This window comes from Bos indicus, chromosome 6 (genome assembly GCF_029378745.1).
Source record: "Bos indicus isolate NIAB-ARS_2022 breed Sahiwal x Tharparkar chromosome 6, NIAB-ARS_B.indTharparkar_mat_pri_1.0, whole genome shotgun sequence".
Taxonomy (NCBI): domain Eukaryota; kingdom Metazoa; phylum Chordata; class Mammalia; order Artiodactyla; family Bovidae; genus Bos; species Bos indicus.
The window spans coordinates 66992456-67010238 of record NC_091765.1 but is presented as its reverse complement, the minus strand read 5'-3'; the positions used below and the strand labels follow the sequence as shown (position 1 = coordinate 67010238).

The 17783-nt window shown below is 40.2% G+C and overlaps 1 protein-coding gene across 3 annotated transcripts in view; it reads left to right on the top strand.

Moving 5' to 3' along the window:
- The window catches only part of CORIN (corin, serine peptidase), a 309430-nt gene that overhangs the window by 271861 nt on the left and 19786 nt on the right, over positions 1-17783 (top strand). For all 3 annotated transcript variants that reach the window (XM_019962698.2, XM_070791393.1, XM_070791394.1), the window contains 3 exons: positions 3961-4077; positions 6910-6959; positions 7114-7288. In XM_019962698.2, the coding sequence (XP_019818257.2) occupies positions 3961-4077; positions 6910-6959; positions 7114-7288 (342 nt within the window). The remainder of the gene's footprint in view (positions 1-3960; positions 4078-6909; positions 6960-7113; positions 7289-17783) is intronic.

Sequence of the window (17783 nt, the reverse complement as noted above, 5' to 3'; positions counted from 1 at the left end):
AGAGTCCCTTGGACTGCAAGGAGATCCAACCAGTCCATCCTAAAGGAGACCAGTCCTGGGTGTTGATTGGAAGGACTGATGCTGAAGCTGAAACTCCAGTACTTTGGCCACCTCATGTGAAGAGTTGACTCATTGGAAAAGACCCTGATGTTGGGAGGGATTGGGGGCAGGAGGAGAAGGGGACGACAGAGGATGAGATGGCTATATGGCATCACTGACTTGATGGACATGAGTTTGAGTGAACTCTGGGAGTTGGTGATGGACAGGGAGACCTGGGGTGCTGTGATTCATAGGGCTGCAAAGAGTCGGACATGACTGAGTGACTGAACTGAACTGAGCTGATGAAGACCTACAAGACCTTCTAGAATTAACCCCAGAAAAAGATGTCCTTTTCATTATAGGGGACCAGAATGCAAAAGTAGTAAGTCAAGAAATACCTGGAGTAACATACAAATTTGGTCTTGGAGTACAGAGTGAAGCAGGGCAAAGGCTAATAGACTTTTGCCAAGAAAATGCACTGGTCATAGCAAACACCCTCTTCCAACAACACAAGAGAAGACTCTACACATGGGTATCACCAGATGGCCAACAGCGAAATCAGATTGATTGTGTTCTTTGCAGCCAAAGATGGAGAAGCTCTATACAGTCAGCAAAAACAAGACTGGGAGCTGACTGTGGCTCAGATCATGAACTCCTTATTGCCAAATTCAGACTTAAATTGAAGAAAGTAGGGAAAACCACTAGACCATTCAGGTATGACCTAAATAAATTTCCTTACGATTATACAGTAGAAGTGACAAATAGATTCAAGGGATTAGATCTGATAGACAGAGTGCCTGAAGAACTGTGGATGGAGGTTCATGACATTGTACAGGAAGCCGTGATCAAGACCATCCCCAAGAAAAAGAAATGCAAAAAGGCAAAATGGTTGTCTGAGGAGTCCTTACAAATAGCTATGAAAAGAAAGACAAGCAAAAGTCAAAGGAGAAAAGGAAATCTATATCCATTTGAATGCAGAATTCCAAAGAATAGCAAGGAGAAATAAGAAAGCCTTCCTCAGTGATTAGTGCTAAGAAATAGAGGAAAACAGTAGAATGGGAAATACTAGAGATCTCTTCAAGAAAATCAGAGATACCAAGGGAACATTTCATGCAGAGATGGGCACAATAAAGAACAGAAATGGTATGGACCTAACAGAAGCAGAAGATATTAAGAAGAGGTGGCAAAAATACACAGAAGAACTATGCAAAAAAGATCTTCATGATACAGATAACCATGATGGTACGATCACTCACCTAGAGCCAGCCATCCTGGAATGTGAAGTCAAGTGGGCCTTAGGAAGCATCACTAAAAACAAAGCTAGTGGAGGTGATGGAATTCCAGTTGAGCTATTTCAAATCCTAAAAGATGATGCTGTGAAAGTGCTGCACTCAATATATTGGCAAATTTGGAAAACACAGCAATGGCCACAGGACTGGAAAAGGTCAGTTTTCATTCCAATCCCAAAGAAAGGCAATGCCAAAGAATGCTTAAACTACTGCACAATTGCACTCATCTCACACATTAGTAAAGGAATGCTCAAAGTTCTTCAAGTCAGGCTTCAACAGTACATGAACTGTGAACTTCCAGATGTTTAAGCTGGATTTAATAAAGGCAGAGGAACCAGAGATCAAATTGCCAACATCCATTGGGTCATTGAAAAGGCAAGAGAGTTCCAGAAAAACATCTACTTCTGCTTTATTGACTGTGCCAAAACATTAGACTTTGTGGATCACAATACACTGTGGAAAATACTTAAAGAGTTGGGAATACCAGACCGCGTGAATTGCCTCATGTGAAATCTGTTTGTAGATCAAGAAGCAAGAGTTAGAACTGGACATGAAACAACTGACTCATTCCAAATCGGGAAAGGAGTATATCAAGGATGTATATTGTCATCGTTCTTATTTAACTTATATGCAGAGTACATCATGCAAAATGCTGAACTGGATGAAGCAGAAGCTGGAATCAAGATTACCAGGAGGAATATCAGTAACCTCAGATATGCAGATGACAACATCTTTATTGCGGAAAGTAAGGAAGAACTAAAGAACCTCTTGATGAAAGTGAAAGAGGAGAGTGTAAAGTTGGCTTAAAACTCAACGTTCAGAAAACTAAGATCATGGCATCTGGTCCCATCACTTCATGGAAAATAGATGGGGAAACAGTGACAGCCTTTATTTTCTTGGGCTCCAAAAGCACTGCAGACGGTGACTGCAGCCATGAAATTAAAAGATGCTTACTCCTTGAAAGAAAAGTTATGACCAACCTAGACAGCATATTAAAAAGCAGAGACATTACTTTGTCAACAAAGATCTGTCTAGTCAAAGCTATGGTTTTCCCAGTAGTCATGTATGGATGTGAGAGATGGACTATAAAAGAAAGCTGAGCACCAAAGTATTGATGCTTTTGAACTGTGTTGTTGGAGAAGACTCTTGATAGTCCCTTGGACTGCAAGGAGATCTAACCAGTCCATCCTAAAGGAAATCAGTCCTGAATATTCATTGGAAGGACTGATGCTGAAGCTGAAACTCCAATAGTTGGCCCAACTGATGCAAAAAACTGACTCATTTGAAAAGACCTTGATGCTGGGAAAGATTGAAGGTGGGAGGAGAAGGGGACGACAGGGGATAAGCATGGTTGGATGGCATCACTGACTCAATGGACATGAGTTTGGATAAACTCCTGGAGTTGGTGATGGACAGAGAAGCCTGGCATGCTGCAGTCCATGGGGTCACAAGAGTTGGATACAACTGGGGGACTGAACTGAACTGAACTCATCTGATTATCTAATTTGCATTCTCTCATGAACTCTCTTGAATTCTCTCCCCATCTCCAAATCCAAGTACCTATTTCCTTCTCTCCTACTTTCTTCCAGATTCAGAAGGAACCCTCCTTCCTCCTGTCTAAAATGAATTCCACCACCTCATCGACCTGTGATAGCATCAGGTGAAAAAGATCCAAAAGATTTTCTTCAAATATGGATTGCCTAAGTGAACCAACTATTTCTTGCAGTATAGGATATTTTACATAAAAACCCAAACAGTTTGGAAACTTAAAATTTTAAAGCTTGGCTACAGGCCAATTGTATTTATGTGATACCTGAATGAGGCATTCAAAGCAGAGTAGTGGTGGAAGCTGAGTGAGAATATAGGTAAACAGCAAAATGATGCTCACCACTATCTCTGCTTCCTAGAGTCCTTCCTAATTTTTACTGCATAAATATTTTGCAGTATGTTGAAAAAATCCCACTTACAATTTTATACTGTCTAAACAGACACTAAATAGCCATTGATTTTCTCTACTTATTACTTATTGTAAGATATTGCTTTATTGTAAGATTATACTAGATAAGAAAAGATGAAAAATACTCCAGGCAATTACATTTTATTTACTTTTGATTCCTTCCAAAACTTGCTCTTGTTTTTCAGGTATTGGCTTTTACATGGCATATGTTAGAATTCCAACACCTCAGATGTACAAATATATTTCCGCAGAGAGTGACTAAAATAGTTATAACATTGTGGATCTTTATTGCTTCAGGATACTTTTAGTAACTTCTCTTGCTGATCACATTCCATAGCAAACTTTTTTGAATACTAATCCCCCTCTTGAAATATTGACTATTAATTTAATGCTTCTTTTTTGTAAGAGTTGTTATTGTTGTTGTTTAGTTGCTAAGTCTTATCTGACTCCTTTATGACCTCATGGACATAGCCCCCCAGGCTCCTCTGTCCCTGGAATTCTCCAGGCAAGAATACTGGAGTGGGTTGCCATTTCCTTCTACAGGGGATCTTCCTGACCCAGAGATCGAGCCCACATCTTCTACTTTGGCAGGCAGAAGTAAGTGCTCAATAATGATATTGCTTGGTCAAAGATCATTGCACTAGAATATTTATCTGGTATTTGTCTTTCTATTAGGGAACCATCTATGACCAAATTGATAGAGGAACAGGAGCAAGACCAACAGTGGCTTACATTACACTCCAACTGGGAGAGCCTTAATGCAACAACTTTGCACCAACTACTGGTAAAAGGGTAAGACAACCCATCACTAGAGCTGTGTGGAGTGGATTATGGAGCAAAGGTCTATCAATAAGGCCCTGCTTCTGTTTCAAATCTAAGGTCTTCTAAATGTGTCACATCAAAGAGGAACTTCCATAGACTACCTAAGGACATTTGTATTTCAACATCATTTGGCTTTTTTCCTTCTTTGTAGACTTACATCTTTTTCTTTTGGCTAATTGCGTTTTTAAATTACGATTACAGAAACTATCATAGTGTAGGATGAGGAGCTCGGGTTCTAATCTTAGAGTGTTTTTTCACATCCTGTTTGAAATAAGTTCTTAATGTCTACACTTCCTACAGATGCTACATGGAACTAGTTAACAGAAGAAATTGAAGTAATGACAGCTGATAAACCTCGGAAAGTCTGAGAAAAACACACACACACAAAGAAATTGTAATCAAGTAACCTCGAAAATTCACTTCTGAAAAAATTCCCCTAAAAAAAAATCGTGGAATGTTAAAAAGCGTTGCTCCCTCATCTATGAGCAGGGGTGCAGGAGAAAGATACATTGAGGGAATTAACACATTTAGTGATTATGACATTATAGGGGCATGAAAGTGCAACTGATGGATGTGGTGTGGTCGTGCTCTCCCGGGCCGAGCCTAAGCGGTGCCGGATGAGGGACGGGCGTTTCCGGTGAGCGCGTCCGCTCTTCTCAGTCTGTTCGCGGGGCCCCTCCGCCTGTCTTTCCCCCTGCAACACATCTAGTGATTATGACATTATAGGGGCATAGCTATAGAATATTTACATAAAACTTGCTCAGATTCACAGCCCACAAATGGTAAGTGCTATTCTCTGAACTCAAACCAAGTTTTTGTGACTCCAAAGCTTTTAATTAGTGCTAGGGAAACCACCTCTTAAGAATTTCAAAGAAGAAAATTAAAAGGTGGGTCATTTTTCTTTAGATGTCTTGACATTTTCCCTATAGACAAAACTGTGACCAAATTTCTGAAAATTTCTGCTTCTGTCAACTGAAGCACCTTCTCCAAAACAATGACCTGAATCTTCCAACAGAGTGGTTTGTTCTCCCAAACTGGAACTTCCAGGAAAGCCCTTCTAGGTCGGTAGATAGATAGATAGGTAGATGGATAGATAGATAAAGTCACTTGAAATGAGGAGTCAGTGATTTAATTCTAGTCCTGCCTTACTACCTAGATGTGTGATCCCACACAACCTCAATTTCCTTTTAAAATAAAAGAGTTAAGACAGATAGATAGTCTTTGATCTTTCCCTATTCCTAAAAGCTATGATTTTAAGATCTAATAGATAACAGCTAATCATTGCTATCTTTTCTATGCCAGGTTTATTGTTGAGCTCTGAGGGGATGTAGAAGTGATAAGGGGGACAAGAACCCTAGTCTCAGGAAACATACACTTTAGAGGTGAGAAGAGAGAGTATAAGCAATAACAAACAATGAATTTCACATATTTGGAAGTGCTACATAGAAACTAAGGATAATGAGACGAGAGTGAGGAGGAGATAGGACTTCAGGTTATGGGAAGGTAAAACGTATATGTGCTTTTTCTGTATTATATAATTTATTGTATACACAGATCCACATGCAAATTTAGCAACAAAAGAAAATATAGCAGGTCTTCAAAAAGGAATGTGGAAATTAATACTTAGGGTTTTGTTTTTTCCTGACAGATCAAGGATTCTACGCACATCCTAGTATATTTGATAGCCTCAAAGTGTTGTTTTTTTCCTTTAAATTTGCATTGTAGAATAAATGCTTAGCAGAGAACCTTGTGATATAAACTTATCACACCCTGAACTGAATTCTCTTGTGCAGCCACATTGATAGATGCTTAAACATGGCCATGTGTTTTCCTTCAAAATTTAACTCTGATTTTTAAAAAGCTTTGCTTTCCTGAATGCACTGTTTCTATAAGTTCCACCTATTGATTCTGATCCTGCCACCTAGAGTAACATGGCATGGATTTAATCCCCCTTCTTCCTGTCAGCTAATCATAGATACGTAGTTTAACACTGAAAGTTCTCAGCAACATAGAAAACAAATAACTGAAAGTTCTCAGCAACATAGAAAACAAATGTATGGTTACTAAAGGTGAAAGGGAAGCAGGGAGAGACAAATTAGGAATATGGGATTAATAGGTACAAACTACTGTACATAAAACAGATAGGCAACAAAGATCTACTGTATAGCATGAGGGGTTATATTCAACATCTTATCATAAGCTATAATGGAATATAATCAGAAAAAATACTGAATTACAGTGCTGTATACTTGAAACTAACACAATATTGTAAATCAACTACAGTTTTTTAAAAGGTAATAAAGTCTCTACAAGATTCTCTTCTAGTCTAAATATTCAGTTCCTTTGTCTGTTCTCTACCTTTTTGAAGTAATACATTATTTCTCTCAAACCATTTCTCAGTTTCTTTTGGACATACACACCCTCTCCATAAGCATAAAAATCTGACGTGCTCCCTCCTCATCACACATTCTGAGAAGCAGTCTAGTTCCTTTCCTTTTCCTCTCCCTACTTTGAAAATCATTGAGTTTATATTCTGGGTGGTGCAAACAGCTAAGGTGATAGGAGAAACCTGGCTAACTGTAGTTTCTCTTCCCACAAATGTGAAACTATCATGATGTTAAATACACTAAAAAAGTACATCCTTCCTATACCCCCACCCCAAAGTGATAGCTGACCACAGCCCTGCCTTAAGAGTTCCTGTCTTAAGTACAACCTGTGTTTTCCTTTCCACTGGTAAAGTGTTTGAAGTAAACAATAAATACGTAACTTAATATTATGCCATTTTTTTGTTTCCAAATCTAGGCAGTCCTGTTACAGCAGAAGTAAGATTTCTCTCCTGTGTACTAAACAAGGTGAGAGAATTTGTGGTATAACAATGGTATATGAACCTAACTGGATTGGCTCGGGGGAAAAATGATCTCGTGTACATGACAGCCAAGATGCAGGCATCCAGTTGGGTTTAGCGATGAGTCACATCTGTCTGTCCTCTGTCCTGCTCCTTGGCAGACTGTGGGCGCCGCCCTGCTGCCCGGATGAACAAGAGGATTCTAGGGGGTCGGACAAGTCGCCCAGGAAGGTGGCCCTGGCAGTGTTCCCTGCAGAGTGAACCCAGTGGGCACATTTGTGGTTGTGTCCTCATTGCCAAGAAATGGGTTCTGACGGTCGCCCACTGCTTCGAGGGGTAAGCTGCACCTTTTCTTTTGCTTTGCGTGGATCTGATCTTTTGTCATTTGGGCATTCTTAATGGCATATGTCATTCCATAATTCAATGCAGAAGTCACAGTTGATCTCCTTCCCTGGCCTTTGTCTGCTTAGATTTTTCTGCCCTTGGTGTTATCATGCTCATTTATTGGCAATAGATGTGTATTAATCATGATTTATGTCCTGAAGAGGGAGGGGCAGGAGGAAGTAAAGAAGACTGACTCTTCAGCCAGCATTAGTCTCTTTTCTAGCCCTCTTAAAGACATCAAATGCATATGAAATTAAACAGTGGGGATTTACTTGGATGTTATAGTGACATTGGGAGAAGGCAATGGCACCCCACTCCAGTACTGTTGCCCGGAAAATCCCATGGATGGAGGAGCCTGGTAGGCTGCAGTCCATGGGGTAGCTAAGAGTCAGACACGACTGAGTGACTTCACTTTCACTTTCCACTTTCATGCATTGGAGAAGGCAATGGCAACCCACTCCAGTGTTCTTGCCTGGAGAATCCCATGGACGGAGAAGCCTGGTAGGCTGCAGTCCATGGGGTCACACAGAGTCGGACACGACTGAAGCAACTTAGCAGCAGCAGCAGCAGCAGCATAGTGACATTAGGAGGCTAGAGGAATTGGTGAGGAGTTTGGGAAGCAGAGTAAAAGAAAAAATATGTGTATTAGTCAGGGTTGCCCAGAGAAACAGACCAGTGAGAGAAAGAGTTTTCAGGGAATCGGCAAATGTTACTGGAGGTTTGGTGAATGTACAGTGTGAAGGGATGGCAGACATGCTGGAGGCTCGGGTAAGAGCTGAAGTAAAAGTCCAAAGGCAGTGTGCTGGCTAGCAACTCTGTCTTGCATTGGGAGGGAATCAGTCTTTGTTCTATGAATGTCTCCAACTGATCTGGTAAGGCCCACCCACATTAGGGAGGGTGGTCTGCCAAATGTTGGGGCACCATGGTCCAGCCAGTTGGCACATAAAATTAATCATCAAAATATACCTAAGGGGAGCAGAAAAATAAGACCAAGGGGAAATCTATGCCAGATTGACAAACATCCCTGAAGAAGGTCCTTGTTGGTTTAGATTGTTGTTATATAATTTCTGAGCAAAAAAAGCCCTAACCAAGCAATAACAACAGTAGTAACAACGATGAAATCCAACCATGTTTTATGCCCATGGAGGATTCTGGAAGTTAGACATCCAGACAGGACATAGCTCGTGGTTTGTCTCTGCTTGGCAATGTCAGGGGCTTCTGCTGGAAGGTTCTAAGGTTCTGGGGCTGGAGCCATCTGAAATCCGGGAGTAGATTGTACCTGTTGGCAGGGGCCTTTGTTTCTCTCCAAGTAGGACTCACAGCTGGGTGGCTAGCATTCCCCAGAGCAAGAGTCCCAAAACAGGAAGCCAGGAGGAAGCTGTGTCACCGTTTTTGATCCAGCCACCAAAGACACACAACCCCCTTCTGCTATGGGGTTGATGAGAGCTGTCACAGCCCCACCCACATTCAAAGGGCCCAAACATGGAGCTCTTCTCTCAGAGAGGAATGGCAAAGTATTTGAGGACTTGTTTTAAAAACCACCGTCCTTCCCATTTCTTCCCTTTATTTTTAATAATTTTACTTTATTTAAAAGTATTCTTGCATGGAGAATCCCCATGGACAGAGAAGCCTGGCAGTCCATGAGGTTGCAAAGAGTCGGACATGACTGAGTGACTAAGCACAGCATGGCAATAATAAATAATAACAAATATTTTTTAAAAAACTCACAATTCTATCACTTCATTAAATTGGTTATTGTCATTTAACCAGGCTAATTTGTAGGAAAAAAATGCAGTTTCATTTTTTTGCCTATTTGTCTATTATTATTTTTCCTCTGTGCTCAGTGCTATGCTCAGTCACTCATTCGTGCCCCACTCTTTGTGACTCTATGGCTGGACTGTAGTCCATTAGGCTGCTCTGTCCATAGGATTTTCCTGGCAAGAATACTGGAGTGGGTTGCCGTATCCTTCTCCAGAGGATCTTCCTGACCCAGGGACTGAACCCTTGTCTCCTGTGTCTCCTGCATTGCAGGCAGATTCTTAACCACTGAGCCACTGGGGATTTCCTCAGCTTTGCTATTTACTGTATGACCATGGGTCAATTTATAAACTTCTCTGGGCTACAGTTTCCTCATCTGTGAAATGAGGAAAATAACAATCCTGACCTCACAGTGTTGGTGGAGGCATCAGCTGAAATAGTCTCTGTAATGCCTTAAGAATTATGCTGGATACCAATGAAGACATCAATAAAGGTAAATATTTATTTTTAATATATTATTACTATAAACATGCATTCTGACTTTTCCCTTAGCGTTATGGCATATTTTTGCATTTTGCTAGACTATTTTTATCTCCTTCCACACACTCTGTCTTATACTTTCTCATCATCCTCAAGGTAACCCCTAGCGATTGTTCCTCCACAGATATAAACACCTGTTTTTCACAGGGTGTCGTTTATTTTTACAATTTGAAATCGCACTCTGTACTTTTGTTTGCTGATTGATTTTCTCATGTGGCAGTACATCATGGACATCCCCTTCAAGTCAATGGATGCAGCGCAAGCTCATTCTTCTTCAAAGCTAAATGACACTCCATCACAGAGACTCACAATAACTTTTTCTATTAATATTATTCCTGAGTTGATGGACATTCATGTTAGTTCCAGTTTACTCTCATTTTAACAACACTTAATACATCTTCTTATACAAAGCTACTCACCTATTAGTACCCTTGTTTCTACAGGATAGAGTCCCAGAACATATATTCATCTTCATGTGGGGGTTAAAGAAATGAACACATCTTTAATTTCTTGAAATTCTAAGCCAGTGAGGAGACAGACATCTAAACAAATAATTAGAATATAACATAAGAATTGAGTATAAAAGGGAAACGTGTATGTCTAGCTATTTGATTGCTCTTTTGGGGAAAATATAATGTAAAAAGTCAAACCAGAACCTCCTCTTGAGAACTTTTAGTGTGTAAGAGCGACACCAAATGATAGGAAGAGTCTGTGTAGTATGTCAGGAAATACGCTGGAATGTTATTGCTTTGGAAGGGGCCAGATGTTTCCAGATGTCTTTTCCAGTTCTGATTTATAACTCCTTGATAAGCAGAAGATTGTGCTAGCAAGTGCATTCATCAAAAGGTGATTACCTAAACAAATCCAACAGCTCTTTAAAGGAACAACACCCTTTATGCGCTAGTTCACTCAGTTCACATGCCACTTTTGTCATTCCCATATGTGGTATCCGAATTTCCTCTTTATGTCAGATCCACTAACAGATCTGTGAAGTTAAGGAGGAACCTTGCAATAGAAAAGAAATACGTGTTTATAATTAAGGACATGGATATTCTATCAAAGGCCCTGATGAAATTTTATGGAACTGAATTTCACAGAACTGTTGAGTGGGGCCTGGCCTATCCATACAAAGTTAGAAATTGCCCAGTATCAAGCAAGTCTTTGCTTGAATGGGTGCTGATCTCTTTGATTCTATTTTACAGTCTCTCCAGTGGCCTCGAAAGTTTTTGAAAACCTCTAATTGTAAGCCTTACTCTCTGGAGGAATCATTGATTGCTATAATTAATGGGATTTGCTTCATATCCTGATCCCATACTTTGGCAGGGCCCAGTGTGACCCATCAGTAGGTCTTTGCAAGCCTGTCTCTTTTAATTATATTCATGGGGGGGAACAAAGGCAAGGTTGTCTTGCTCTTCCATGGAGAAGTATTTAAAAATCCCAAAGGAAAATTAAAAACTTGAGGTACTAAGTTGATTAGATGAAGTCCCAGATGCCCTAATAACAATTTAACTTCCACAGTTCTAAGGAAGAAAGACATTGAGTTTCAGGGGTAATTTAACAAGCAATTTTCCTCCCTTATTCCATCTCCAAAAGGCTAAAGGATGAACTTTTTAGGCTGGCACACAACTCATAATTTTCAGAAGTGTCTGATTCCTCTCCAGGAAACCTGCATGAAAAACTATCCTTTCACTATATGATCACAACCCTTAACCCTGCCAGGTAACCCAAATCTTGATTTCTACCACACCAATTCTTTACTCCAAGACTTGCATTTGCTTATTTGTATGTCTCCTATTATCTCAGTCCTCTGCCTCTTCCTCATCTCTCTTCTTTCTTTCCCCAGCTAACCTAGTACCCTGGTATCATTCAGTCCTCCCATTAGGACCTTCAGCTTCTTTACCCCTACATCTTTCTGCCATACACATCAGGTGGATCTCTAACTAAGAGTCAATGTGAATAGCACATTTTCAATCCTATGCTCTTTAGAACTGAGAACATTTACCCAACGATGCAGTTTAGTGTCATGTCTGACTTTCAGTACCCACTGGACTCTTAATAGTACTCAATAATGTTTTCACCTATTTCTGGACAGCTCTCTTTCTCATTCCCCATAGAACAAAACCCTTGTGCTCACCCACCTGTACTGATCTAACAGTGTTTTAATACAATCAGGAAAAGAAGTGAATGGCTGGGTCTGACTTTTTATTACTGAGCCCACATGGTGTCCTCATGGTCACTTCTTTATCTTCTAGGTACTTATAAACTATGCCAGTCATTTACAGTCTGTTCTTTCCATTCTGTCACCTTGAGAGATTTGACCCATTCCCATCAAGTACTGATGTCCACTAAAACAGGAATTCTCCATTTGGGATCCATACGTCTCCTGGGGGTGCCGTTTTCCAGCATCACCAGAGAGTGAGCAATGGTGGTGACCCCAACCTGACTCCATGCCCCCAACTTGTCTGTCCCTAAAGAGGCATTCTCTGCATTCTACCCACTCCAGTGGCAGATGTCTGGGTCTAGGATCTAGGCAAGCAGGTGGCCTAAACTTTGGGCCAATCCCTATCATTTCTGGGGCTTGCAGAAACTCATTAAAGAGTTCTCCCACTTCCAACCTTTGCAGTTATTGTTTCTTCTAGTCTTGCAGCTACCTATTCACATACTCTGCACCTGTAGCCGAACAGCTGGCCATCGCTGGAGAATATCACACACCTGACTGCTACCTAAGCTCGTGTCAAATGTATGATCATGAATCTCAAATGTGCATCTAACAACGTGGTACCCATCAGTATATGTTCACAGTAAAGCCACTTTTCCATTCTCAATTATTTGACATCTTCTCCTCTCTCCCCAAATGTCCTTCACCCTCCACTGGTCTCATCTCACTCTTTATGAGAAAACAGACATCATTGTATCTTTGGCCTTGCTGCACCCCTAATCCCAACAAGGTGTCTATGCCAGTGGCCATGTTCCCTCCTTTCTCTTGAGTAATGGTGGAGGATGTGTCCTTGCTCCTATTTAAAGATAACCACATTTCCATTCATCTTTCCAAAGACAGTTTTTCAAATTATCACTGCTGTTTTTTTATCAGTTTCTTTCCTTTTGCTGGATCATTCGCTTCAGCAAACATGTCTCAGTGTTCCAACTTAAACCTCCTTTTCTTGACTTCACATCCTTCTTCAATTATTGCCACATTTCAGCTATTATTCACAGTAAAACCCCTCAGGGTTTCCTGCAGTCGCTGTCTCCACTCCTACACTTCCTATACTCACCTCAGGTCCTTGCGGTTGCGCTCTCATCAAGGTCACTTGAAATGGCACTTACCAAAGTTCTCAGTGACTTCCATCTTGTCAAATCCAATGGTGAATTTTCAGTTGCCAACTTACTGGAACCCTCCCCAGTATTTGAGGACTACATCCTTTTTGAAATACTTTATTCACTTTTCTTCTAAAACAACAGTGAAAATTCTTGTGTCACTGACCTATCCCGCCACCCACCTCGCTCTCTCTCTTTTTTTTGCAGCTTCTCCTTCTTTAGGATACTGAACATTTTAGTTCTCCAGGTGTGTTATGGACAGCACATTTGTGTCCCCATGTTTAATATCCAACCCCCAAGAGGGTGGTATTAGGAGTTGTGGCCCCTGAGAGGTGATTAGGTCATGAAGGTAAAACCCCATGAATGGCCTAAGTGTCCTTAGAAGAGCAAGAAAGTTGGCCCTCTCTCCCTGTGCCTTGTAAAGATACATCAAGATCACCATCTATAAGCAAGGAAGAGAGTCTTCATCAGACCTTGACCCTGCTAGCGTCCTAATCTTTGTCTTCTAACCTCAACAACTATGAGATGTAACTGTTTGTTGTTTAAACCACCCAGTCTATGGTGGAACTAGAAATGTTACCTTATCTACTACTGACTCCTCCCATAGTCTTAGACCAGGCATCAACTCCACACTTCAGTGTATTAACCACTTAACAGTTTTATCACATGGAATATGAATCTTCTGGGATGTTCTCTGAAGATCATTCTCCTTGAATTAAGGTATTAGAAGTTAAGGAAAGTTCAAATAGTTCAAATAGTTTACTTTTAATATTAATTTTTTAATGATCTTTTTGAACTTTAAGGAAAGTTCAAATAGTTTACTACTAATATTAAATATTTACCCAGATAGAAATCCTCTTTTCTTGTTCTTCCCACACATTATTTTGCTAAGAACCATTTTAATTTTTCCTGTTTTTTTTTTCCCCCTATTGATTGATTTGTTGAAGTATAAGGAATTCCTTTTGCTCTTGGACATGGGGTAGCCCCCCTCACAACAAAGGTCTGTCTAGTCAAGGCTATGGTTTTTCCAGTGGTCATGTATGGATGTGAGAGTTGGACTATAAAGAAAGCTGAGCACAGAAGAATTGATGCTTTTAAACTGTGGTGTTGGAAAAGACTCTTGAGAGTCCCTTGGACTGCAAGGAGATCCAACCAGTCCATCCTAAAGGAAATCAGCCCTGAATATTCATTGGAAGGACTGATGCTGAAGCTGAAACTCCAATACTTTGGCCACCTTTTGCAAATAACTGACTCATTTGAAAGGACCCTGATGCTGGGAAAGATTGAAGGCGGGAGGAGAAGGGGACAACAGAAGGTGAGATGGTTGGATGGCATCACTGACCCAACGGACATGAATTTGAGTAAACTCTGGGAGTTGGTGATGGACAGGGAGGCCTGGTATGCTGCAGTCCATGGGGTCCCAAGGAGTCAGACACAACTGAGTGACTGAATGGAACTGAACTGAAGGAATTCCCTGGTGGTCCAGTGGTTAGGACTCCATTCTTCCACCTCTAGGGGCCCAGATTCAATCACTGGTCAGGGAACTAACATCCCACAAGCCACACAGCATGGCCAAAAACAAAATTTATTGAAATAAGTTAATTTACAATGTTTTGTTTGTTTCAGATGTACAGCAAAGTGATTCAGTTATACATATACATATTCTTCATATTCTTTTCCCTTAGAGATTACTACAAAATACTGAGTATAGTTCTCTTCTTAAATAGTACATCCTTGTTGGTTATCTATTCTACATGTTGTGTGTATATATTAATTCCAAACTCCTAATTTATTCCCCCCTTTGGTAACCATAAGTTTGTTTTCTGTGTCTGTGAGTCTATTTCTGTTTTGTTTATACATTCATTTGTATACTTTATTTTTAGATTCTACATATAAGCAGTATCATATGATATCTGTCTTTCTGTCTGATTTATTTTTTTTATTTTTATTTTTAAATTTTATTTTATTTTTAAACTTTACATAATTGTATTAGTTTTGCCAAATATCGAAATGAATCCGCCACAGGTATACATGTGTTCCCCATCCTGAACCCTCCTCCCTCCTCCCTCCCCATACCATCCCTCTGGGTCGTCCCAGTGCACTAGCCCCAAGCATCCAGTATCGTGCATCGAACCTGGACTGGCAACTCGTTTCTTACATGATATTTTACATGTTTCAATGTCATTCTCCCAAATCTTCCCACCCTCTCCCTCTCCCACAGAGTCCATAAGACTGTTCTATACATCAGTGTCTCTTTTGCTGTCTCGTACACTGGGTTATTGTTACCATCTTTCTAAATTCCATATATATGCGTTAGTATACTGTATTTATGTTTTTCCTTCTGGCTTACTTCACTCTGTATAATAAGCTCCAGTTTCATCCACCTCATTAGAACTGATTCAAATGTATTCTTTTTAATGGCTGAGTAATACTCCATTGTGTATATGTACCACTGCTTTCTTATCCATTCATCTGCTGATGGACATCTAGGTTGCTTCCATGTCCTGGCTATTATAAACAGTGCTGCGATGAACACTGGGGTACACGTGTCTCTTTCCCTTCTGGTTTCCTCAGTGTGTATGCCCAGCAGTGGGATTGCTGGATCATAAGGCAGTTCTATTTCCAGTTTTTTAAGGAATCTCCACACTGTTCTCCATAGTGGCTGTACTAGTTTGCATTCCCACCAACAGTGTAAGAGGGTTCCCTTTTCTCCACACCCTCTCCAGCACTTATTATTTGTAGACTTTTGGATCGCAGCCATTCTGACTGGTGTGAAATGGTACCTCATAGTGGTTTTGATTTGCATTTCTCTGATAATGAGTGATGTTGAGCATCTTTTCATGTGTTTGTTAGCCATCTGTATGTCTTTTTTGGAGAAATGTCTATTTAGTTCTTTGGCCCATTTTTTGATTGGGTCATTTATTTTTCTGGAGTTGAGCTGTAGGAGTTGCTTGTATATTTTTGAGATTAGTTGTTTGTCAGTTGCTTCATTTGCTATTATTTTCTCCCATTCTGAAGGCTGTCTTTTCACCTTGCTAATAGTTTCCTTTGATGTGCAGAAGCTCTGTCTGATTTAGTATGATAATCTCTCAGTTCATCCATATTGCTGCAAATGATTTTATTTCATTCTTTTTTATGACTGAGTATTATTCATATTTCTTTATCCATTCATCTGTCACTGGACATTTAGGTTGCTTCCGTGTATTGGCTATTACAAAGAGTGTGTCAATGAACATTGGGGTATATGTATCTTTTCAAATTATGGTTTTCTCCAGATATATTCCCAGGAGTGGGACTGCAGGATCATACGGTAGCTCTAGTTTTCATTTTTTAAGGTACCTCCATACTTAGTGGCTGTACCAATTTACATTCCCAGCAACGGTGGAAGGGGGGTTCTATGACTAGGATTTTTTGACAGTTGCTACAATTTTGTGCCACTGTTCTGTGATAAACTTTCCAGTTTCAAAGCTCTGAGATTCATATGTTGTCACATTTACTTTATTAGCTGATTCAGAATTTGGAACTCAAACTCTCCCCTCTCTGTTTAGCTGTACTTGCTTCACGAATCTCTGGACACATTGTCCTTTTATCCAAAACATTCTTTAATCTGATTCTCAGGGTCTAGGATGTGTATCTGACTATCCCCTTCTCTTGCTTGTTTTGGCCCCTGGGATGATAGAATTGTTCACTTCTTTAAGTTCATCACTGAAGGCTAGATCTCCATCGTATCTGGGGGACACACTCAGGAAAGAGAAGGTATCTTCCTGATGTCTGCCATCCTATCACTCATCAGCCAGCCTCCACCCATCGTGCATGCTTTCCCCTCTGTAGCCGACACCTGATTCCTGTGCTGATGCCTGTGAACCCTCCTCTTTGTTTCAGAGAAGCTTAGTATAAAGGTTGTGTTAGAGGTTTAAAGGCTTTCTGGTCTGTTACCATCACTTAGTATCTCTGTGACTTTAGATGAGTCCCTCATCTGCTCTGAGTCACTGCTTTCTCTACTCTGGAATGGAATAAGCATTCCTATTTACACCACATAACTGGGGAGAAGATGATTTAACTGACATGTAGAAATACTTGGAAACCACAGAGATCTCACACTAAAGAAGAATCTAGATCTGATCTCTTTTGCTTCTTGGATGCATTTAAAAACTTTCAGTCAGCACTTCAAACTATGTATGCTTTACATAAAATCCAGAACTCTGGCTTCTCTGAAACAATTTGAAGGTCAGGTCTCACTGGACATTCCAACGCAACAGCCGTGAGTGGGAGCTGAGAGGCAGGTGGCCCTGGAGATGGAAAGTCTTGTGATGTGACACTCGCTATTATTGACTTATACTCAGCCCTTTATGCATTTGCTTTGTGGTCACTCTATTATAAAGTCTATTCACTGTGTTGCAGAGAATTCTTTAAAAAAATTACCAAGGGTAGGTGCAATATTAAAAGTAAGAGGCTCCTAAGATTTGTAGAACAGCAATGATGCTATTCAAACTATTAATACTTCCAAGTCACCATCTGACTGTGCTATTTATGGAGTAAGTCTTGTAAAACAGAGTGATTTCTATCACAAATATTAATTATAAATATATTTTTATTTTCTGAAAAAGGATAAATAGTATAAGTTATTCAAAGTAAACTCAGGATTTAAAAAGGGGGAAATTCTGTGCTCTTAAGAAGAGGCAAAGATAGAAGAAAATCTCTAAACCTGGCCAGCTGAATTAAGTGAAAATGTGGTGAGTTTATGTTTAAGCTAGAGTTGAGTGTGGAAAATTGCAAACTGAAATTGGTTATTGTATCCAGAGACCTCATGCCTTCAATTCTGTATAAATTCCCC